The sequence below is a fragment of the Platichthys flesus genome, chromosome 2 (genome assembly GCF_949316205.1).
Source record: "Platichthys flesus chromosome 2, fPlaFle2.1, whole genome shotgun sequence".
Taxonomy (NCBI): Eukaryota; Metazoa; Chordata; class Actinopteri; order Pleuronectiformes; family Pleuronectidae; genus Platichthys; species Platichthys flesus.
In genome coordinates, this window is record NC_084946.1 from 28,340,846 (window position 1) to 28,364,158 (window position 23,313).

The 23,313-nt window shown below is 44.3% G+C and overlaps 1 protein-coding gene across 3 annotated transcripts; it reads left to right on the plus strand.

Annotated features, from left to right (window-relative positions):
• The first annotated feature begins 1,114 nt into the window (after positions 1–1,114).
• Positions 1,115–20,270, plus strand: LOC133972362 (NACHT, LRR and PYD domains-containing protein 12-like). 3 transcript variants are annotated; one of them, XM_062409778.1, is made up of 10 exons: positions 1,115–1,144; positions 1,583–1,717; positions 2,184–2,386; positions 2,618–4,409; positions 5,807–5,980; positions 6,509–6,685; positions 7,066–7,239; positions 12,235–12,408; positions 12,790–12,963; positions 19,446–20,270. In XM_062409778.1, the coding sequence occupies exons 2-10, from the start codon at positions 1,590–1,592 to the stop codon at positions 19,453–19,455; spliced, it is 3,006 nt and encodes a 1,001-aa protein (XP_062265762.1). In that variant the 5' UTR covers positions 1,115–1,144; positions 1,583–1,589; the 3' UTR covers positions 19,456–20,270. The 3 variants fall into 3 exon arrangements, with proteins under 3 accessions (XP_062265762.1, XP_062265770.1, XP_062265779.1); XM_062409786.1 differs by lacking the exon at positions 7,066–7,239; XM_062409795.1 differs by lacking the exons at positions 6,509–6,685; positions 7,066–7,239.
• Positions 20,271–23,313: the final 3,043 nt, after the last annotated feature.

Below are 23,313 nucleotides of genomic sequence, written 5' to 3' on the forward strand. Positions count from 1 at the left end.
AACAGCTGCATGCTGGGAAATAATTGATGATGGGAGGTTCACAGCAGAGACAAGTGACAAAGTGTTTGAGAGACGATGTCCTGAAGACAGTGGACATTTTGGGCCTGTTTTGTTGAACAGTTTGTGTTATTTTGTGGAGACACTTGTCTCAACATGATGATGTCACTTCATGTTCAAGCCCGTCTCAGTTCTTTGTGACTTCAGGATAAGAAATGTTTGACAGAGTCAGTTCCTGACAGGCTCAAGTTCTCACTGTGTGGAGAGGTCATCATGTGACTTTGTTATGATCCTCAACACACGTGTGTCAGTGTAACATGTGACTGTGAGGCCATGTTCATGAACACGCTGCTCTCACATCTGTCCAGCAGATGTTGAAGCTCTGAGGTCCACTTCCTCTGCAGCAGAGTGAGACCATCATCTCTTCATGGAGCTGTGCACCAGGCTGGTGTCACGTGACCAAACACAAAGTGTGAACAACACGTCTCCAAAGAATCCATTAGAATTCCCTCAAACACATTTATGGGATAAACTTTAAACTTATAAGGAAAAGCTTGTGATCATAATGAAATTCTACATCTGATCAATATGTATCAATATAAACAGCCTGACAGCAGATCAATACATTTATTTTTGATTCTATATCAGTTGATTTCATTCATTCACCAAACAAAACCATTTAAATGCAAAACACAAAACCTCTAATCCTGAATGAAAAGGATCAGAAAGAAGAAGGATCTGATATAATCTGCTGCTCGTTCACAAGACGCTCATCAGCTCAGTAGCTTCAGCTTCAGTTTAGTGTTTGGTTACTTTAAGGTTCACGTTTAGATTAGATTCAGGTTTAGGTTAAAGTTCAAGACCTCTCTCTCTCTCTCTCTCTCTCTCTCTCAGTCCCAGGAGACGCTCAAAGTCAGGACTCAGTGTTAAAGTGAAGATCTGGATTCATGATCCCACACCGTCCAATATTAACTATACATGATCCTAAGTTTGTCATCGACATCATAACCATCACAATAAAACAATTGGAATTTGAACAGGTTGTTTTTCAAGAGTGAACTGGTTCAACAGGGAGGAGGAGCCTGAGAACAGGGAAGTGTCAGACTCCATTTTCACCTGGATGAGCAGAAGGAAGGAAAGTGAGCAGGTAAGTGTGAATACAACTTTCTGAAAGTTTTACTGTCTCACTCTCACACCTGCTGTTAACATCCGTCTGCTGATCACACCACCCTAAGTTTGTCAGTTCACACCTGGTGACAGACGTGGTTTCATGTGATCGGATCCCAGAGACAGATGTGAACAGCAGGTCTGGATCAAAGAGCCTTCAAAGGACGAATTAACAGAGTTAACTCACAGCTTCACTTTTTATCTTCATCTGTTCATCAAGTGTTTAATAACACAACGTGTTTTCACAATCATACGTTCCAGTCACCTGAATGTGTGTGTGTGTGTGGGGGTGTTGGTGTGGGTGTGTGTGAGTGTGTGTGTGTGAGTGTGTGTGTCCTTGCTCTGTATTTTTGGGTGTGTTTCTTGAACAGACTGGTTTGTCCTGATTCCTGTGAGCTCACAGTGTTTTTCCTCTCAGACTGAAGATGAGTGTTCATGAGGAGGAAGAGGACAGAGCAGCGTCTCCAGTGTTCAGATGTGTTTCTCTGAATAGTGACTCGTCCTTGTATCATCCTCCAAACTTCAGTAATGAACCTGGACCCTCACCCACAGAGTAAGAGACTGTTTCTACTGGGACCTGCTCTGAAGAGGATCTAGTTTCCTCTAGTGTGGCCCCTGCATTAGGACACAGCTTCATTGAAGTTGGTGACTAATCTCTCAGAATCACTCAAAGAGCTCAGACCTCCACCAAGAACCAACACACTCCTTATGAAACCACTTTGAAATCCACTAGAGACTCATTTTGATTTGGATCTGCACCAAATTCCACACACTGGTAAACATCAGTCCTCTGAACATGTCTGTGAAAGAGGACCCCCCCCACACACACACACTCCCCCCCCCGATCTGGTTCACAGACCACAACCTTCCACCAAGTTTACTGGGAATCTGTTGTTTTTTTAACCCCACTAACGAACCAACCAACACGCAAACATACTGGGTGAAAACAAAACCTCCTTGACAAAAGTGATGACAACCTGTGACTGTGACATGTGAGTTATCAGGAAATGTTTTCACAGGGAGAGGAAGAGGAGTCTTGTTTCTGAGGAGGAGCAGTCGTCCTGCTGTGCTTCGTGTCAGGACGTCCTGAAGGATCCAGTCTCCACCAGCTGTGGACACTGGTTCTGCAGACAGTGCATCACCTCATACTGGGACCAGTCTGGCTCTTCAGGAGACTCCTCCTGTCCCCAGTGCGGAAAAAGATCCAGAACAGGAGCTGGAGGTCAGACAGCCGGTCAGAGCAGCACTGTACATGTGTCTGCTGATGTCTTCACTTCTGACAACAGCACATGTGGTTTTATTTTGTTCCTTCATACAGCATCAACATTTAACATCGTTAGAAAAGCACAAAGTTAAAAAGCTTTTATTTTCTGTAGTTTTTCTGTATCTGATGAAAACAATCAGCAGATTCTCAGATTCTCTGTCTCTCACATTGTTTCTTGTCTTTCAGCAGATCGTGGTCTGCAGGAGGTTGTAGATGAACATAAGCTCAGTGTGAGGAGGAGATGTGAACATGTGACTGAAGGAAGTGATGAAACAGGAAGTAGAACCCTCCTCAACAGGATCTACACTGAGCTCTACATCACAGAGGGACAGAGTGAAGAGGTTAATACTCAACATGAGGTGAGGCAGCTTGAGACGGCTTCCAAGAAGAAGATCCTCCAGGACACTCCCATCAAGGTCCAGGACATCTTTAAAGCCTCCACTGACCAGCAGAGCAGCATCAGAGTCGTCCTGACCAACGGCGTCGCTGGCGTTGGAAAAACCTTCTCGGTGCAGAAGTTCACTCTGGACTGGGCAGAGGGTTCAGAGAACCAGGATGTGGGTCTGCTGGCTGTGCTTTCGTTCAGGGAGCTGAACCTGGTGAAGGACCAGCAGCACAGTCTTCTCACGCTGCTCCATGTTTTCCATCCAGCGTTACAGAAGCTCACGGCAGAGACGCTCGCTGTCTGTAAACCTTTGTTCATCTTTGACGGCCTGGATGAAAGCAGACCTTCTCTGGACTTCAACCACAGGGAGCTTGTGTCTGAGGTCACACAGAGGTCATCAGTCAACGTGCTGCTGACAAACATCATCCAGGGGAACCTGCTTCCCTCAGCTCTGGTCTGGATAACCTCCAGACCTGCGGCGGCCAATCAGATCCCTCCTACATGTGTTGACAGGATCACAGAAGTACGAGGCTTCACTGAGGCCCAGAAGGAGGAGTACTTCAGGAGGAGATTCAGTGATGAAGAGCTGTGCAGCAGAATCATCTCACACATCAAGACGTCCAGGAGCCTCCACATCATGTGTCAAATCCCAGTCTTCTGCTGGATCAGTGCTACAGTTCTGGAGCACATGTGGACCACAGACCAGAGAAGAGAGCTGCCCAAGACCCTGACTGACCTGTACTCACACTTCCTGATGGTTCAGACAAAGAGGAAGAACATCAAGTACGGTGAGGGACATAAGACGACTCCACAGCAGCTGACGGAGGCTGACAGGGACGTTCTCCTGAAGCTGGGGAGGCTGGCATTTAAACATCTGGAGGAAGGAAACATCATGTTCTACCAAGAAGACCTGGAGCAGTGTGGTCTTAATGTCCCTGAGGCCTCGGTGTACTCAGGAGTTTGTACTGAGATCTTCAGAAGAGAGTGTGTGATCTTCCAGAAATCAGTCTACTGCTTTGTTCATCTGAGTGTTCAGGAGTTTCTGGCTGCAGTCTACATGGTCCACTGTTACACACACATAGAAGAACTCAACAACTTCTTTGGAACATATGGTAAGACATACGCTACCTTCTCCCTGGATGACCTTCTGCAGAGAACCATGGAGAAATCCCTCACCAGTACAAATGGTCATCTGGACCTGTTTGTTCGCTTCCTTCACGGCCTCAGTCTGGAGTCCAACCAGAGAGTCTTAGGAGGCCTGCTGGGTCGGACAGGGAACAATCCAAATATCATTCAGAGAGTCATCAATAACCTTAAAGAGATGAAGAGTGATGACATTTCTCCTGACAGAAGCATCAACATCTTCCACTGTCTGACTGAGATGAACGACCACTCAGTTCATCAGCAGATGAAACAGTTCCTGAAGTCAGAGAACAAATCAAAGGAGGAACTCTCTGTCATCCAATGCTCAGCTCTGGCCTACATGCTGCAGATGTCAGAGGAGGTTCTGGATGAGTTGGACCTGAAGAAGTTCAACACATCAGACCAGGGTCGACGGAGACTGATCCCAGCTGTGAGGAACTGCAGGAAGGCTCTGTAAGTCCAGACATGATCAATAACATGTTCAATTAGTGGAGATGAGTCGTTCTTCAAATACACTCAGTGTTAAATGGTTCTCATTGTTTTGGGCAGCGTGGTGTTGCAGTGGTCAACACTGTTAGTGAAACCTTTCTGTGAGGAGGAGGTTCTCCTGGTGTCTGCAGGGTTTTCTCTGGGTTCTACAGCTTCATCCACAAACCCAAAGACGTGTGTGTCTATGTATGTGTGTGTGTGTGTGTGTGTGTGTGCGTGTGAATGTGTGTGTGCGTGTGTTAAGGCCAATTTATAGTAGAATTTTTCACAGGCGCAAGCACGCAAGACACACAACCTGCCCCTTGCGACTTGCGTGCGTCCGACAATTTTTCTAACTATACGACAAAGCGACGCAAGCCTCACGCAGCCCGCAAGGCTGTGATTGGTCAGCTTACTACATCCCGTCCGGAGTCTAGTTTCCGGTTTCATGCCCCATAATACCGGCAGAAACCACAGAAGATTTAGAAAAACGAATATGGACCAAATACAACGTTTGGCAGAAGAGATCCGAAAAATGTATGACCACTTGCATAACCTGTCACTGACTAGCGGATATATCCGCCAGAAAAAGGCTCTGAGGAGCCGCAGTGGCTATGTAAATAAACAGTCGACGAAGAAGAAAGAAGCAAACACGTTACTCCGCCTAGTGTTCTGGCAGGGAATTGCAATGTAACACGCGAAACCCTTGGGGAACTATAAACCAAAACGAGTCCGTCGATGCAACTGCACTCGCAATACTATAATTCGGCCTTTAGTGTGTGTGTGTGTGTTTGTGTGTGTAATAAAGTGATTATTATTATGTACATATACATTCTCATTGCTCACAACTATATCAGAAGTGGATAGTGAAATCCAATGTGCTGGAGGTTTGACGTTTCAAACATACGACCATGTGGGGTGCAAAGGAGATTATTGTATATACTCTCTCTATATATATATACATTATATATCTGAGCAAACAGCTAGCCCGGACGATCACTGAATCAGTGTTTTGGATGAGAATCACTGACGGTTCCTTTAAGCAGGAAATATAGTTTATTCTTCTTTCTTGTCAAACTAGAGTTCCCACCCTGCGTTTGTCCTCCACCACCAACCAGTGCAGTGTCCGTCTCTCCAGGTTCCTGACATGTTGACTTCACAATAATATGAGATCATTGTAACCGTTGACCTTTGATCACTAAAATCGTATGAGTTCCTCTGTTAGTCTGAATGAACGCTTGAACCAAATCTGAAAGGATTCTCTTAAGGTGTTTCTAACAAAAAGGGGATTTACCAGGGTGAGGGTCACAAGATCACGTTTTGTATGAATGTTGGTTTTTCTGATTTAATTCTCACAGATTTTATATCTTCTTTAATTACAGACTCTGTGGTTGTGGACTCTCAGAGACTCACTGTGAAGTCGTGGCCTCAGCTCTGAAGTCAGACCCCTCACATCTGAGAGAACTGGAACTGAGTCACAACATTCTGCAGGATTCAGCAGTGAAGCTGCTGTGTTCTGGACTGGAGAGTCCAAACTGTCGACTGGAGACTCTGAGGTCCTTAAATCCTTCTTCACTTTTCAGACTTTCTTTCTTATTGGGTCATTATTTATTTAAATTGTCTCAGTTCTGCTCTGCTCACTGTCCCTCAGTCATCTGTCACTCACCCAGCCTGTCAGTCACGTCCACCTCATCAACTCCATTCACCTGCACTCACCTGCTCCTGATCACTAAGAAAGTGTCAGTCAATAACATGTGGACTGAGGCCGAGCACTCGTCCTCCTCAGGTTTTCAAAATAAAACACATTATTTTTGAAAACCGTTGATGAGTATAGAAACAAACAGGAAGTGACTGTCAGGAGCAATCTCTACTTTAAACAGTGTTTAATTACACAAACCTGCTCAGTGACCAAACAAAGAGAAGAAGCTGATGAATGAAACAATGGTCCAACATGTCTGATCTGATATTTATCTTCAGGTCACAGACTGGACTGAGGTCAGCAGCATGTTGAGAGTCTGTGTTGACATGATGACAATCCACAACAACAGGAGGACACATTCTAATATTCATATTTCTTTATCCAGGTTGAAGAGCTGCAGTCTGTCAGAGATCAGCTGTTCTTCTCTGGCTTCAGCTCTGAGGTCAAACCCCTCTCATCTGAGAGAAATGGATCTGAGTAGAAACGATGACTTGCAGGACTCAGGAGTGAAGGAGCTGTGTGGTTTTCTACAGAGTCCAACCTGTCGACTGGAGACTCTGAGGTCAGTTCACTGTCTGACTTTTGTAGATCTCATATCTATAAAACAGCATTTATACACAATTCATCTCATTTAATTATAGTTTAACATAATTCCTCTTCATACATACCTTGAATCCATTCATTAATTAATCTGTGACATTTTAAATAATCAGCTACTTGTTAAAACACTGAGTTCAGTTCTGGATTTCCTAAACTAATCTGCAGGACAGAGACCGGGTCCAAATAATCTATTTGTACTGAATCAGGACTCGTTTTTAGTTCAACATGTCTGATTTCATATTTATCTTCCATGTTATGAGTCTGTGCTGACATGAATATGTGTCTGTTATTGTCACACATGAACTCAGTTTAATTTACAGTTAAGTTTTATTCTTCATCCAGGTTGAATCACTGCAGTCTGTCAGAGATCAGCTGTTCTTCTCTGGCTTCAGCTCTGAGGTCAAACCCCTCTCATCTGAGAGAACTGAATCTGAGAGGAAACGACCTGCAGGACTCAGGATTAAAGGAGCTGTGTGGTTTTCTACAGATTCCATCCTGTCGACTGGAGACTCTGAGGTCAGACATCATGTTTGAATGTTAAAGGTTCAGTGTGTAGAATGTAGTGACATCTAGTGGTGTTGTGCAATAATGCTTAAAAAGTGATACCATAGAATGGTGTGCCTTTAGGCATTCAATAAATTTGGTTATCAAAAGTGGAAAAGTGTCATATTGCAGCTGAACACCCCTCAACTCACCCCCATGAAGGAGAACCTGTCGCAGCTTCACTTGTCATAGAAACTCAAAAGGTATAGTTTGTGAGAGATGTTTGTAGAATGACCTCTGAGGACCGAGTCAGGCTCAATGTGTCTGACGTTTTACTGACAGAGAAACAATCCAATGCTGGACAATGTGTACATGTATCAGAATTAGAATCAAAATCAGAATCAGGCTTATTGGCCAAGTAAGTTTTCACAAACAGGGAATTTGACTCGGTAAAGTGGCTCTCAGGTGCTTAGACAGAATACACATCACAACAACAAACATAACAAAACAAAACAAAACAATACATACAGTCCGAACAGTCTAAGAAAAGAAGTGCAGGTGTGCATATTACAATTATCCAGTGAGAGTGAAATAAGTAAACATAATTAAATATAATTATAATATATATTATATATAATATTATATAATTTCGGGAGTAACTGTACAGTGGTTATTAAAAGGATCCAGAGTTATTGCACAGTGCCACAGTGGGTTGTCTGTTCAGAAGTGAGACTGCAAGGGGGAAGAAACTGTTTTTGTGTCTGGTGGTTTTGGTGAACAGAGATCTGTAGCGCTTACCAGAGGGGAGGAGTTGGAAAAGGTTGTGTCCAGGGTGAGAGGGGTCTGCAGGGATCTTTCCTGCCCGTTTCCTGACTCTGGATGTGAACAGGTCCTGGATGGTGGGCAGGTTGGCACCGATGATCTTTCCTGCAGACCTGACTGTCCGTTGGAGTCTGTTCTTATCCAATTTGGTGGCCGATCCAAACCAGACAGTTATGGATGTGCACAGAACAGACTCGATGACTGCAGTGTAAAACAGGATCAGCAGCTCCTGAGGCAGGTTGTGCTTCCTAAGCTGGCGCAGGAAGTACAACCTCTGCTGGGCCTTCTTGAGGATTTTATTGATGTTGGGTTCCCACTTCAGGTTCCAGGAGATTGTGGATCCCAGAAACCTGAATGATTCCACAGCCAACACAGTATTGTTTAGTATGGTGAGGGGGTGCAGTGCTGGGGGGCTCCTTACTGAAGTCCACTGTCATCTCCACGGTTTTAAGCGTGTTCAGCTCTAGGTTGTTTCGACCGCACCACAGGACCAGCTGTTTGACCTCCCGCCAATATGCAGACTCATCATTATCCTGGGTGAGGCCGCTGACTGATGTGTCGTCTGCAAGTTTGAGGATTTTAACCGATGGGTCTCCTGAGGTGCAGTCGTTTGTGTAGAGGGAGAAGAGCAGTGGGGAGAGCACGCATCCCTGAGGTGCACCAGTGCTGACTGACCGGGTGCTGGATGTTATTTCACCCAGCCTCACCTGCTGCTTCCTGTCTATCAGGAAGTTTTTGATCCACTGACGTGTGGAGGCAGGCACAGTGAGCTGGATGAGTTTTGTGAGGAGGACTTCTGGGATGATGGTGTTGAACGCCGAGCTGAAGTCCACGAACAGCATCCTTGCGTAGGTCCCTGTGGAGTCGAGGTGTTTCAGGATGTAGTGCAGCCCCATGTTAACAGCATCATCCACTGACCTGTTAGCCCGGTAGGCAAACTGCATGGGGTCCAGCAGGGGGCCTGTGATGTCCTTCAGATGGGTCAACACCAGTCTTTCCAATGATTTCATGACCACAGACGTCAGGGCGACGGGTCTGTAGTCATTCAGTCCGGTGATGCAGTGTTTCTTAGGGACTGGGACGATGGTGGAGCGTTTGAAGCAGGAGGGGACTTCACACAGCTCCAGAGATCTGTTGAAGATCCGTGTGAAGATGGGGGCCAGCTGATCTGCGCAGGCTTTCAGACAGGAGGGTGACACACCGTCTGGGCCTGGTGCCTTCCTTGTCTTCTGTCTCTGAAAGAGCTGGCACACATCCTCTTCAAGGACCGTCAGCGCTGGTGGGGAGTCAGGGAGGAGGGGGGAGGTGATAACAGGGGGTGCTGATGGTTGTGTGAAGACCGGGTTGGAGCGGATGAGAGGTGTTAATGTGGGGTGATCAAACCTGCAGTAGAACACATTCAGATCCTCAGCCAGTTTAGGGTTCTCAATGGGGCGGGGGAGGTTTTCCTGTAGTCAGTGATGTCCTGCAGGCCTCTCCACACTGAAGCAGGGTCATTAGCTGAAAACCTGTTTTTCAGCTTCTCAGAGTAGTTCCTCTTTGCCACTCTGATCTTCTTAGTCAGTGTGTTTCTGGTCTGGCTGAACAGGATCCTGTCCCCACTCCTGAAGGCCTCCTCTTTAGCTTGACAAAGCCGCTTGAGCTTTGCTGAGAACCACGGTTTATTGTTATTAAAGATGCAGTACGTTTTGGTGGGTACGCACATGCCTTCACAAAAACTGATATATGACGTCACAGTGTCCGTGAGTTCGTCCAGTGATGAAGATGCAGCCTCAAAAACACTCCAGTCAGTGCAGTCAAAGCAGGCCTGTAGCTCCAGCTTTGACTCATTGGTCCATTTCCTCACAGTTTTCACCACAGGCTTTGTAGATTTTAGTTTCTGCCTGTAGCTTGGGAGGATATGAAGCAGGCAGTGATCAGAGAGTCCCAAAGCTGCACGGGGGACACAGCGATATGCATTCTTCAGTATTGTGTAGCAATGGTCCAGTGTGTTTTTTTCCCTGGTGGGACACTTGATGTGCTGCTTGTATTTTGGCAGTTCACGGCTGAGATTTGCTTGGTTGAAATCCCCAAGAATAATCAGAATAGAGTCCGGGTGTTTTCGCTCCGTGCTGGTTATCTGGTCAGCCAGGTGCCGCTGTGCCTCGCGCACGCAGGCTTGAGGTGGTATGTACACACCGACCAGAATAAAGGAGGAAAACTCCCGCGGTGAGTAAAATGGTTTGCAGTTTATGGAAATGGCTTCTAGCTGAGGAGTGCATATTTTCCATAGCACTGTGGCATCCTTACACCAACTTTCGTTGATGTAAAAGCAGATTCCTCCTCCCCTCGTTTTCCCCGTTAGTTCCGTAACGCGGTACGCGCGGTGAAGTTGGAAGCCCGGCAGATGAAGGATGCTGTCAGGGATGCACTCACCAAGCCAGGTTTCAGTGAAACACAGGGCAGAAGATCTGGATAAATCCCTGTTTATCTTCTTTAGGAGCAGCAGTTCATCCATTTTGTTGGGCAGAGAGCGGACGTTTGCCAGGTGTAACGCCGGGAGCGGAGTTCGGAACCCCCGCTGTCGCAGTCTAACCAGTCTAACCAGCGCTCCAGCGCGCTTCCCTCACCTGCGTCTCCTCCAAGCTCCACAGAGAGCTGCGGCTCCTCCGACCAAAATCACCAAAAAAGTGTCTGGGTCTGTAAAGTCCGGTGAAAGGGTCCACAGAATGGAACGTCGGACATTCATTAGTTCTTCTCTAGATAAAGTAATCGTAGAGGGAGTGCTGAAGACCGTACAAATAAACAAAAACGTAAAAAGCACGAGAGAGCGCAACACCGTGGCCGCCATGCGCGGCGCCATCTTAGTCATCCAATTTCTGTGGAAGCTAACCAGGACTTGTCCCTGTGGTCCTGTGGACTGACCACATGACAGCGTGCTGCGCTGGTGTTCTGGGACTGGGCTCAGGGTCCAGAGTCCAAGTTGATTATATTTGATGTCTTTTATTTTTAGGACCAAGTTCTTCAGCCCTGTTTCTTCCACTTTGGGTTAATTTCCAACATGAAACCCTTCCTCTGGTTCCAGGACTTACACGGGGTCGTCCATGTCTTTATCTTTTCACCACTAGATCTCTGTCCCGCCCTGTACACACGTGTTCCTCAGGCTCCCTACACCACTTTCAACTGGTCCAACTGCTGCTCAGACTATCGCCACTTCAAGAAAACATGATCATAGAACTGCTCGCCCTTTCAGACATCAACTGTGGAACATGTTCTGACAAGTGGGTCGGACATTTTGTTGAACTGAAGCAGGAGCAGGAGATTGTCCGGGTCCGACTCGTTCACAGCAACAGGAACATGTTGGAACATTCAGACAAGGGGCGGAGCCAAAATACATATCTCCATGACAACCATGGTTACGTTAAGTTATGTTAAGTTACAGGTTCACTGTGAAGGAGTTAGTGACGTCTCCAGGTGTCGTACATGTGAACGTAGTCCACTTGTTCACGTGTACGACTCCTGAACATGTCCAGCAAGATATCTAGAGACATCTAGTGGTGAAGTTACATATTACAAACAACTGAACCCCGATGACACGAGGACTTTGAAGCTGTTTTCAGTCCTGAACTCTAAAATCTCCTCGTGTTTCAAAGTTGACGTCTTCGTTCGCTGTTTTCAGTCATGAACTCTGTAAAATAGTGTCTGGACATTTTCTCGAGTTTGACTTTCACATATGAAGAACGGTTGGAGCAGCAGGAGGCGGAGCCTGTAGAGCAGAAGGAGGCCGGACATGACGTATAAATCCTGCCATGGAAATATCAGTGTTGTTGTTTACAGCTCATCCACACCGGCGTCGGCCCTCATCACCAAAAGCTCAGGAATCTCCTCGTGTTTCAAAGTTGACGTCTTCGTCTTCTACGTGTATGTTTTTTCTTCTTTATCCTGAGATATTTGTGTTCTTCCAGTTTCACGTCCGTCTCATGTGTTTGTGTCCTCAACACGTCCACTCGCTCTCTGTGAATCCTCTGGACATTCACCTGCTCTATTGTCACATGGATTCCCTCAGAAACTTTATTAGGAGGCGGCAGGAAAAGTTCCAGAAAACGTCCAGAACAACTTGACTCAGACTTCAGGTCTGAAAACAGAGACAGTGATGTTTAGTCAAAGTCCTTTATTTTCACACATGAATTCTGTTTAATATACAAGTAAGTTTAATTCTTTATTCAGGTTGTGGGACTGCAGTCTGTCAGAGATCAGCTGTTCTTCTCTGGCTTCAGCTCTGAGGTCAAACCCCTCTCATCTGAGAGAACTGGATCTGAGCCTCAACAACCTGCAGGACTCAGGAGTGAAGGAGCTGTGTGGTTTTCTACAGAGTCCAACCTGTCGACTGGAGACTCTGAGGTCAGTTCACTGACTGACTTTTATAGATTTCATATCTATAAAAAAAGCATTTATACACAATTTATCTAATTTAATTCTAATTTAACATAATTCCTCTTCTTAAATAACTTGAATCAATAGATTTATTAATTCGTGACATTTGAAATTTTCAGCTAGTTGTTAAATCACTGAGTTTAGTTCTGGATTTCCTAAACTGATCTGAAGGACAGAGACCATTTCTAAATAATCTATTTGTACTGAATCAGGACTCGTTTTTAGTCCAAAATGTTTGATTTCATATTCATCTTCTATGTTATGAGTCTGTGCTGACATGAATATGTGTCTGTTATTTTCACACATGAACTCAGTTTAATTTACAGTTAAGTTTTATACTTTATCCAGGTTGATTTACTGCAGATTATCGGAGATCAGCTGTTCTTCTGTGGCTTCAGCTCTGAGGTCAAACCCCTCTCATCTGAGAGAACTGGATCTGAGTGACAACGACCTGCAGGACTCAGGAGTGAAGGAGCTGCTTGATCTAAAGCAGCGTTCAGGCTTTCGACTGGACTCTGTGAGGTCAGTTGATGGTTGGAGTCAGTCCACGCTGCTTAAATCAGTATGTTACTAGACACAGTCAGTATCACAGATCCAGGGTCTGTGCTACCAAACAGGATTTGCGGTTATCAGGTTAAATTCATGTAAAAAGATGTCAGTCCTACGAAGCTCGTCCACTTCTTAACGAGGTAAATCACCATGGTAAGTTCTGATGAACGGCAAACCTGCTCCAGGTTAAGTTGGACATCAACCCGTATAGAAGCAACGTCTGGTTGGTTCAGTTGATCTCTAACTCACCCAGAACATCTCAATCTCTCCAGACTCCTACTGTCACCAGAACACCAAATGCACTCAGTCAGCTTTTTTGTGCAATTGATACATTAAACGTGCCCAAAGGCACACCATAAAATGGTTTTATTGATTAAGTCTCATTAAAGTACTAACTACAAATTTTGAACTCTGAAATTATCATATAGATAGTTGGATAAGTTGAAGGATATAGAGTTCTTGACAGTGTAGAGGTTGGTAGGTTAGCCCAAAGCTGGAAAAGCACATTTTCAGTTCATTTGGATGGTAACAGCTGGGCATTTGTTTATACTATCTAGTTTGTCTAAGCAAGATTCAACCTCGACAAATAATTCAGATTACAATGACAGTACACTATGAATAACCTGTGCTCTTCACTAGGTTAGGGAGAAAAATGGGAACATTAAGACCGGCGTATGGTTGTGCAACTGCGGCTGCGGCTTTTCACACAGTTTTAATTAATGGTTGTCCAAGGGATGCGCGTGTTGCAAAGCAATTCAACGCCAAAACACTAGGTGGAGTAACGTTTTTTGTCGAAGACCACCTTAGAGACCCCTTCTTTGTGTGTGGCAGTCGTCATCGACTGTTTATTTACATCGCCACTGCTGCTCTTCATAGCCTTTTTCTGGCAGACAAATTTGTCCCTGATCTTCCTCCACAGCTTCGTACACTCGTCGACCTGCAAACCGCAGTTAGCCAAGATCTCCTTCCAGGAATTACAGGCCATCTGGGCGTCCTTGTATTCCGTCAATGACGGGTTATACAAGTTTAAGATACATTTCCCAAACACATGCACAATGACACGACATGCAGGGTAGGGAAATTTGTCTTCCGCTTTTGTCCCATCTGGTGACCATTATAGGACACACAAAGCAGTGGGCAGCCATGCACAGCGCCCGGGGAGCAGAAGTTGGGGGAGTAAGGTGCCTTGCTCAGGGGCACTTAGACAGTGGGGGTAGGGAGAAAGTGGTCAAACTTTCGGATCTCTTCTGCCAAACGCTGTTCTATTTGGTCCATATTCGTTCTCATAAATCTTCCTTGATTTCTGCCGGTATTATCGGGCATAAAAAACGGAAATGTGACTCTGGAAAGGATGTAGTTAGCAGACCAATCACAGCCTTGTGGGCTGCGTGAGGCTTGCGTAGCTTTGTCGTATATTTACAAAAATTGGGCGACGCACGGAAGAAGGGGTACGCAAGCGCACAAGGAGCACGCAAGTGGCTCTGTGCTTGTGTATCCTTGCATGTCTCTGAAAACGCAGACCCATGCGCCGGCTTTTGGACATTGTAAATTGTACGATGCAGAGATTGGCACATACAATGATAAGGTCAGTTTTGGAATTTCAACGAGTTTTGTTTACTCATTGGATCCCACTCAATATAGTACTCAGTCTTATCTGTTAGACTTTACAATTTTAAACTTCTGCAGAAGGGTGTCATAATTTTCAAAACAATGGCTGTTATCTCGTCAGCAGGAGAAGAGAATATGTGACACTGGAAGGAAGTGACTGAATTAACTTGTGAACGGCTTTAGAGCTGGTTTTTAACATGAGTCTAACCTTCTCTATTTCTGTTCAATTTGGCACATCACTTAGGCCGAGATCTAGTTCTCTAGAGTAATTATCAATGTTGTGATCACAGTTGTCTTGATCAAATCGTTCAATATCTTAAGCTATAAACTCAAGCAACTAAAAGGGCGGATCCTGGAATTTTGATTTTTTTCCTACAGAAAATTGTGCATGGAAAAATAAGTCATGCATCGGTGGATGAGAAGAATATGAGGCAGATTGTATTCTGGATCTGAAATCAATTCTAGGGCTCCAACAGGACAGGGCTTTCTAATCAGAATCAGAATCAGAATCTGAATTCTTTTATTTGCCAAGTATGATTGCACATACAGGAAATTGCCATGATTCTAAGTCATAACAATTCCTCCTTGTGTGAATAGAGATCTGACTCTGCTGAGTGCAGGTCTTCCAAATAGTGCAGAGCTTTCTTACTAGCAGTCTGAACCTCCTGGAGCATTTTAGGGCACTTAGGGCTCTTAGGGCATTTACCTACTGTTCCACGGCTGCTTTGCTCTGACAGGCAAGGTTGGCATGCCTGTGGAAATTTAGAATCAAACATCTCAACAATGGACCCTTTGATGCTGTTTGTGCATCACACCTGTCGTTCAGTAGTGAGTCTATTTCTTTATTACACTCACTGAAGTTCAACTTGCTGATGAATTCAGGATAGCCAGGGGTCAGGTTCTGTGCTATGGAAAAAACAAACTGTTCTACACAGGGCTTCTGCATTGTTGGGAGGGTTATATTTACAAGTTTATAAATCAACAAAGCAGTGTGGTTGGCTTTGGTGTTGCGCGGGCAGACACCTTATAGTGTAAGTTTAGTTGTAAACTAGCCTAACCAAAAGAATTATGGTGTAAATCTTTTCATCAAATTTGTATCACACTAACTGATATGCAGGGCCGCTGGCCAATATTCAATTGTAAAAGAAATTCTTAAAACTTCAACAAAGAATACTCAACTGGAGTTATGAGCAACAATTGCAATCGCTTAATGTAACTGTACAACATGGTCTCATGAAACAGTTCGTAAGATATCCTACCAAAAGTTATATCAAAATTTTCAAAAAGAATCATACGAATTTTTAGCGCTACATTTTCGTACAGAATCCTACGAAATGCGCCTGCGCAGACCTCCGCAGCGCTCTGATAAAGCAAGATGGCGGAAATTGCTGTATTCCTGATGGAAAACGCTATATTTAAGCAATGTTTCTTAATAAAAATGTGTTTTGATGATATCTATGTCGAGATATGTGTGTTTCAGTTTCAATGTTTTCATTCATGGTTAAAAAATCTATGTTTTCTAAACCCTATTTTCACAAACCCTAATCTAAACCAGGAAGAACCATACAGAGAACTACAATTTGAATGGCGTTCCTGTAAGTGTGTGTGTGTTGTTCCTGTCTTTTGTAGTTCTAATGCGTTTTCACTATTATGTGAGATTGCGACCGGGAACCTTGCATGCTTCTTTATATTTTTTTGGTGTGAGAAAAACACCTGTTCAGATTTTGTTTTTCTTACTAATAAAACGATCAAATCTATTTTTTTCAAGGTTTTGGCCCTACTCAGTGGCGCCCCCCATAGTTTTGCATTGGGCTATGGTAGTGGAGTTCAAGACCTTTCCATAACAGTTCATACCATGTCTGTTGAATATTTAGTTTTCATCCTGTAAGCCATCAAAACTGGCTCAGGTGCAAGGTTCAAAGGCCATCCCTGAGGAGCAGGAGCCATCCACAATTTTCCCACTGACATAATGTTACTCCAGAGGTCAAGTTCTCAGACCCCATTGAGGTCCAAGCTGGATCAAGTCTGTCAAATCTGTTTTAAGTGGTATTTAATGGCCAGATATGTTTGCTTTATACACAATCATATGATTCACTTTGGACCAAGTTAGAGACACCTTGGTTCATTAACAACCCAATTTCTCAAAACCCAGTCTCAGACTGTTTGCCCTCCTCCCCTCTGGGAGGCGCCACATGGTCCTCCGTTCCCGGACCAGCAGGTTCAGGAACAGCTGTCACTCTGCTGAATCACCGTGGTGCAGACTTGTATTTTTTATATTAGGGTTAGGGTTAGATGAATATCCGCTATGTTTTTTGTTCTGACGAAGAGAGAGAAGCGTACAGGTCAAGTGTCCCCAGCCTCCTGACTCACAATTTAGTGGAATTCATACAAATTCTAGTGCATTGCTTTTAGTAACATTTCCTACGAAATTGTGATGAGACCAGCCTTAACTGTATGAGGACTTAGATTGGTGGTTATGAAGGAAGAATTATTAATAAACAGTTAATTTATGAATAAATGAAATTTCACCACAATGCACTTGTTTGTTAGTACGGTTGAATGTCTACTCCGGTGGGCAGACTTGTTGATTTGAATTCAAACCTTTGGCTTGACCTAAAAGTTCAAAATCCACTTATTTCTGGGGTTGGCAAATAAGTGTAATTAATAATTTGATAACGAATAATGATAAATTATTGCCAACTTTACTCTGCCTCACACGGGGTACAATTGTGTTGTGCATTGATACTTTTCTCCATTCAATAAATTTGGTTATCAGAAAAAACATTGAATATTCATATTAAATATATTAATATTAAATACTAACTTTAATTTATCAACGTTACCTCGGAGCACAACCCTTCAAGGAAGAGAAAAGACAGCAAATTTATTGATTAAGTCTCTTGATGAAAGTACTAACTCCAAATTTGGAAAATTAACAATTACATTAATGACTATAAACTCCAAATTTGGTAGAGCTTGGGTAAGGAGGATGTTTCCCTCGCTGGGTGAGCTGAAGAGCTGCATCCCCCTGGGTTGAGTGGAAGGAGTTGAGGTGAAAGAGAAAGTGAGCTGGACAGCCACATTTCTCCTCTCGGAGAGTCGACGAGAAAGAGTCGGGTAGGAAGGGAGAACTGGGCTGATATTGTCCTGGTGACCTCATGAGTGACCAATAGTGGTTGAAACTTGTGTCCTGAGTCACACTTCAGTGTTGAGTTAAAGCATCCTGGGAGACTGTTTTTTCTCCAGAACAAAGAACCTTTGCTCAGGGCTTTGACAAAACATGTAGACCATGTAGGAAAATAGGTCTATGTGTTTTTATTGAGTATTGATGTCAGAGGTTTCCACCACAGTGTGTCCTCAGAGTCTGTGTGTCCTCAGAGACAGTGAGACAGTTTGTGTCTTCTTCTCTTCCACTCGTCTTGTTAGTAAATAACAGATTCAGATCTCGTGGCCTCGAGTTATTTATCTCGTTCACACGTTATTATGTCGTCGTCACGTAATATATTTTTACCAGATGCCACCAGGGGGCGCTGTACCTTACACATTGACACGATCCAGATGTTTCACCAGCTGTTCCTCCTGCATTTAGCAGCTGTGACTGAGTTTCTTTTATTCTGGAACATGTGTTTGTTCTCCTCTGATTTTTATTAAAGAACAGTTTGATCCTGGTTGTGAAATATGTGCTGTCAGTCAAACTGTCCATGTCTGTGATTGGTCATACACAGTAGACGCCGCCCCTTTTATGTGCACGCTCAGATCTCGATGAGGAAAACCTGAGTTAACTTAACGAGTTGATAACCAGCATCATGTGACCACTTAGCCTGACTGTGTCTGTCAGGTTCAGTTGAGCTGATCTCAGAAAGATCTCCTGGACATGTTGAAGTGTCTTCGTAGTTCAGGCCTCAGTGTTTCCTCAGTGAAGCTGTGAGAGGACAATGAGGACAGACGTCAGGATTGGACAGAGACACAGAGAGACAACAGTCGGCCAATCAGACGAGCAGCAAGCTGCTTGGGATCATGTGATTGAGTTGACATGAAGACGACAGTTGTTGTTGTTTTCATGTGAACAGGAAGTGAAGCTGGACCACAGCTGACAGCCTCACACGAGGGACAGAGACGGTGTCGTCTTCATCTGATCTGAGACAGTTTGTTCTCTCACTTCATCAGTGAAGAACTGATCAGGTGGATCTTTGTCACAGCTCTGAGATCAGTGGGACTGAAGCCTCTCCTCATCACATGGTAACCAGGAGCTCTTTATACAGAGCAGAACCTCTGCTGAGGTCCATCTGTCTCCTCTGGTCCCAGTTTGTCAGAAGCAGATGTTCATCAACACACAGTGAAACATGGCTTCACCTGTAACAGCAGTAAATCCACCTCTCAGGTGTCCACTCTGCACTTTGACATGCAGAGGACACACACTGAGCTCTTAGCATTATTAATTAAACTTAAACTTATTAATTTAATGTCATCCATCCTCAAGAACTTCTGCGCTGTTAGCTCCGTTCAATGTCGGGTGTGGAGGGTAAATCACTCAAGCCTATGTGTAGAATGCGTAGCCCCCCCTCTCTCTTTTTATCTATACTGCTCGTGTGGCTGTAGTAAGTAAAACTCCAGGACAACAGAAGGGGAATACAAAGTATGGGATGCATATTTGATAATTTATATCATATAAAATATGTCATCAATATCGTTTAAAATCATTTTTCAGTGTGTTTCCTGAATCCTGGTGCGATACGCTCACGTCAAGTTTCACGGCGCTAGGCAGCCTTGGCGTGGCGCGGTGCTTCAGCGTCCGGTGTGAACCCGGCATGAGTCTCTGTAACACTGATGTCTTCTTCTCTCAACAGATGGGAGTGATCTTAGTGGATCTAAGTGTGAAGAGGACAGTGTGTGTGGACGGAGGCTGAGCTGTGTCCTGAGGATCCAGAGGCTGAAGCAGCAGCAGCTTGTGTGTAGTCTCCAATCTACACAACCCCTAATCTGCATGTGTTTGTGAGATGAAGCTGGAGCACCTGGAGAAAACACGGGGAGAACATGCAGACTCCAAACAGGAAGACCCCATCTGAACCGGATTCAAACCAGCAACCTTCTTGCCCAGATTGTGTTTATTCATATGAAGAATGTGTTTATTGAAATGACACAACACAAGCAGAATATATGGGTTAGGGTCATATGTGACTATAAAGAGTCACATAAAATGTGTTAAAGTTTGTCTTTATTATTGTCCACCTTTGTCCCTCAGTATGTCTCCATGTGTGTAGAACCACATTCTGTTTATATGTTTGTTTATGATGTTAAAGTTCCTGGATTCACGTCACAAATTGATTTAGTTCAACACAAAGTTCAACACAAAGTGAAATCACTTTGAGTTTAAAGTCAGAGTTTTGTCTTTGACACAAAAGATCAAAACTCTGGACTTAAAAATGGGACGTTTTCATTTCTGCATCAGGTGCAGAGCGGTGGTGGCTTTTCTACTTTTGACCCACAGGTGGCGCTGCAGTATAACAGCAGCACATCCCAGTCAAAGTCTTTATATTCAGTCTATGAGTCAAACACATGGATCATTTCCTCTGTGACAAACCAGATGTAACGAGAAGAAAAACATCTCAGAGAGAAAAGTTCTGTTTCTACTTGTCTCTGCTTTAATGCTCAATAAACATCCTTCCACCGACTTCACTGGAACCATGACTCAGCTTTTCTTTCCTCTTCAAACAAACTGGTGGAAACATCTTGATCTTACACAAACGATTTCAGACAAACGTCCTTGTGCTCTGCAATATGTTGCACACACCATAATTACTAATTAACTTTAAACCATTTGTAAACTAGGTTGTAATTTAAGAAATGAAATGTGTCTGTGAGTGTGCGCTGCAGGAAAGGGCCTCGTCTCAGACAGGTGTTAAACCTCATGTGGACTTGATTGTGTTTTTAACAGAGCAGCCGGACTTCACCTCTTCTCTTCTTCCTGCTGCTGTTTAATCCAGTTTCTCCTTCTCTCTCTCCGTTAGAGGATGGAGGCCGATGCAGTGAGGTGACATTGCTCCTCGAGGATGTTGGAGCGAAGCTTTGAGAAACTTGTTCATGTTAGTTTAGAGAAAAAGATAAAGCTCCTGAAGCTCCACACCTTATCTTATCTTATCTTATCTTATCTTATCTTGTCTCGTCTCTTATCGCCTCAATTCCCAGTCATGATTAGATGAAGCCTCACATTTCTCCAGAGTCTCAACCTGTAGATGTTCTGGAAGCTGCAGGTTGAGTTCAGAGAAGTTCATGTTTGTCAGTGTCAGCGGGATTACACACAAACTACTGGACCAATCATCATGAAGCTTCGTAGAAGGAAGTGCTGAGTCAGGGAAAGAATCATTGAAGTTAAGTTACATTTGACATTTTAATTTACTTTTATCACTGTGATATTTTCAGTCATTTTCACTGATTTTCTAATTCATGCATGAGTGACCTTCTGGTTTCCTCTTTTTTCCCTTCATGCACTGACCCCAGACCAACAGTGAGCCCATGTGGCCCACTGGAATGACAGCATGCAGATGAACAGCTGGACTCCGTGCAGCAGGATGGTGTTGAGGGTGTTTCTGGCCAAGGCCCGGTCAGATCCGGAAACTGTCCACTCTACTGTTCAGGTAGGTGATGATCAACCTCAGGAAGACGAAGGAAAACATAAGAACCTGACGGAGAGAAAATCACATTAATCTGAAATGTGTGAATTCATTTCTCTGTTGTGACCTTGTGTGTGATGGAGTTTGTAAAATGTTCTGAAGAAGATTTCCACAATAAAGTTGAAGTCAAGTATCAAACCAACGTGACGTCAGAGGCTGGTTGGTGAGCTGCTGCTCTGAAGCCGCACTTTTACTTTATGTTCAGCTCCATCTTGGTTTCATGACACCAGAAGTAACCATATATGGAGGAGCAGGGGGTGGAGCCTGACTGAGAGCTCGATGACACGCACCCATGAACCCATTGGACGGTGCTGGATGTCAATCATAATTAGTGTCACACCTGGTGTTAACATCCTGCTGATCGCACAGCACATGAAGTAACTGATCGTTTGACTCCAGAGTTTCTGAGGCTCATTTAAACATCATGATGACTCCATTGTACGGCTCAGTCCCAGTAGACGCTCCCAGTCAGGACTTAGTGTTAAAGTGAAGATCTGGATTCATGATCCCACACCGTCCATTATTAACTCAAGACATGATCCTAAGTTTGTTATCTACATCATAACATCACAATAAAACATGAACTGTGAACCAGTTCATCTTCCTGGGTATGAACTAGACTTTGAACTGGGTGGTTTCAAGAGTGAACTGGTTCATCACGGTGGAGGAGCCTGAGAACAGGGAGCGGTCAGACTCCATTTTCACCTGGATGAGCAGAAGGAAGGAAAGTGAGCAGGTGAGTGTGAACACAACTTTCTGAAAGTTTCACTGTCAAACTCTCACACCTGCTGTTAACATCCGTCTGCTGATCACATGACTCTAAGTTTGTCAGTTCACACCTGGTGACAGACGTCATGTGATCGGATCCCAGAGACAGATGTGAACAGCAGGTCTGGATCAAAGAGCCTTCAAAGGACTAATTAACAGAGTTAACTCACAGCTTCACTTTTTATCTTCATCTGTTCATCAAGTGTTTAATAACACAACGTGTTTTCACAATCATACGTTACAGCAGTGGTCACCAACCAGTCGAGAGTCTTCACTGTGGATCCCAGTAAAGCTCTGGACTCACTGGCTGAGGAGTGAGGAACATCGACCTGCAGAGCCAGGTACACACAAACACACACACACACACACACACACACAACTTCATACTGGTTTGTGTGAGTTTTAAAGTGAATATAAAGTTGAAGAGCTTGTGTTTGACCTTCATTTGGGCACAAAGCCATAGAACTGAGTGGAGACACAGAGAGCTGCTTCAAGCTGTGACTGATGTGCTCTCAGTGTTACTGTCTATAAAGTTCTGTAATTCATTTCCAGCCTTTAAGACGTGAACATGATGCTAGATGTTGAGTTTCCTTCTCTTTGTGGCATGAACTTTTACAAGCTTGTATTGATTGACTTTAATGGTGTTGATTGATCTGAGTGTAGATCAGTAAATGCTCAAGTTGCAAAGTACTTTTTTATAGTGGTGCACCGATGTATCGACTGTACATTGGTAGCGGCCGATATTCGCATCCTTTACTGCCATCGGCGCATCGGTAATAAACTTGACATTCACCGATGGCATTGGCCGATGTTCATTGGTATGTTTCCTGCTTCCTGCCAATCTGGCATCCAGATTATATCCCTAGGTGGTGGTACACTCACACACCAAGAAGGACCCATGCCAATGCAACAAGGAAGTGCACATGCTAGGTAAGCAGCGAGCTAACACAAGCAGCAAAAGTCACTGTGGACGGGGCGGTGACACGGTGCGAACCGGGCTGTCAGAGGCGGCGACGTTCGCTGATCCCAGCCACTATGTCATTGTATCAACAGATCCGCCGCTGCCTCGCACCGTGTCACTGCTGCTTCCCCGGCTACACCGCAGTGAAGTCTCCAATGCTCCCAGTGAGCTGCCCTCGCGTAGATCTCGATCTAAGTTAGCGTTAGCTCGCTGCTGCACTCAAAACAGGTTAATCTGAGTTTTAGGTAAAAAGGTGCTGTTTTAAATGATCCTTGTGGTATTTTGACCAAAACATGTTACAGACATTTCATTAAG

Bases quoted from the DNA above. Each gene is read 5' to 3' on its own strand.
- LOC133972362 (XM_062409778.1), top strand. From the start codon at position 1,590: ATGAGTGTTCATGAGGAGGAAGAGGACAGAGCAGCGTCTCCAGTGTTC. The intron at 4,410-5,806 runs GTAAGTCCAGAC...CTTTAATTACAG, and splicing joins AGGAACTGCAGGAAGGCTCT to ACTCTGTGGTTGTGGACTCT. The intron at 12,409-12,789 runs GTCAGTTCACTG...TACTTTATCCAG, and splicing joins TGTCGACTGGAGACTCTGAG to GTTGATTTACTGCAGATTAT.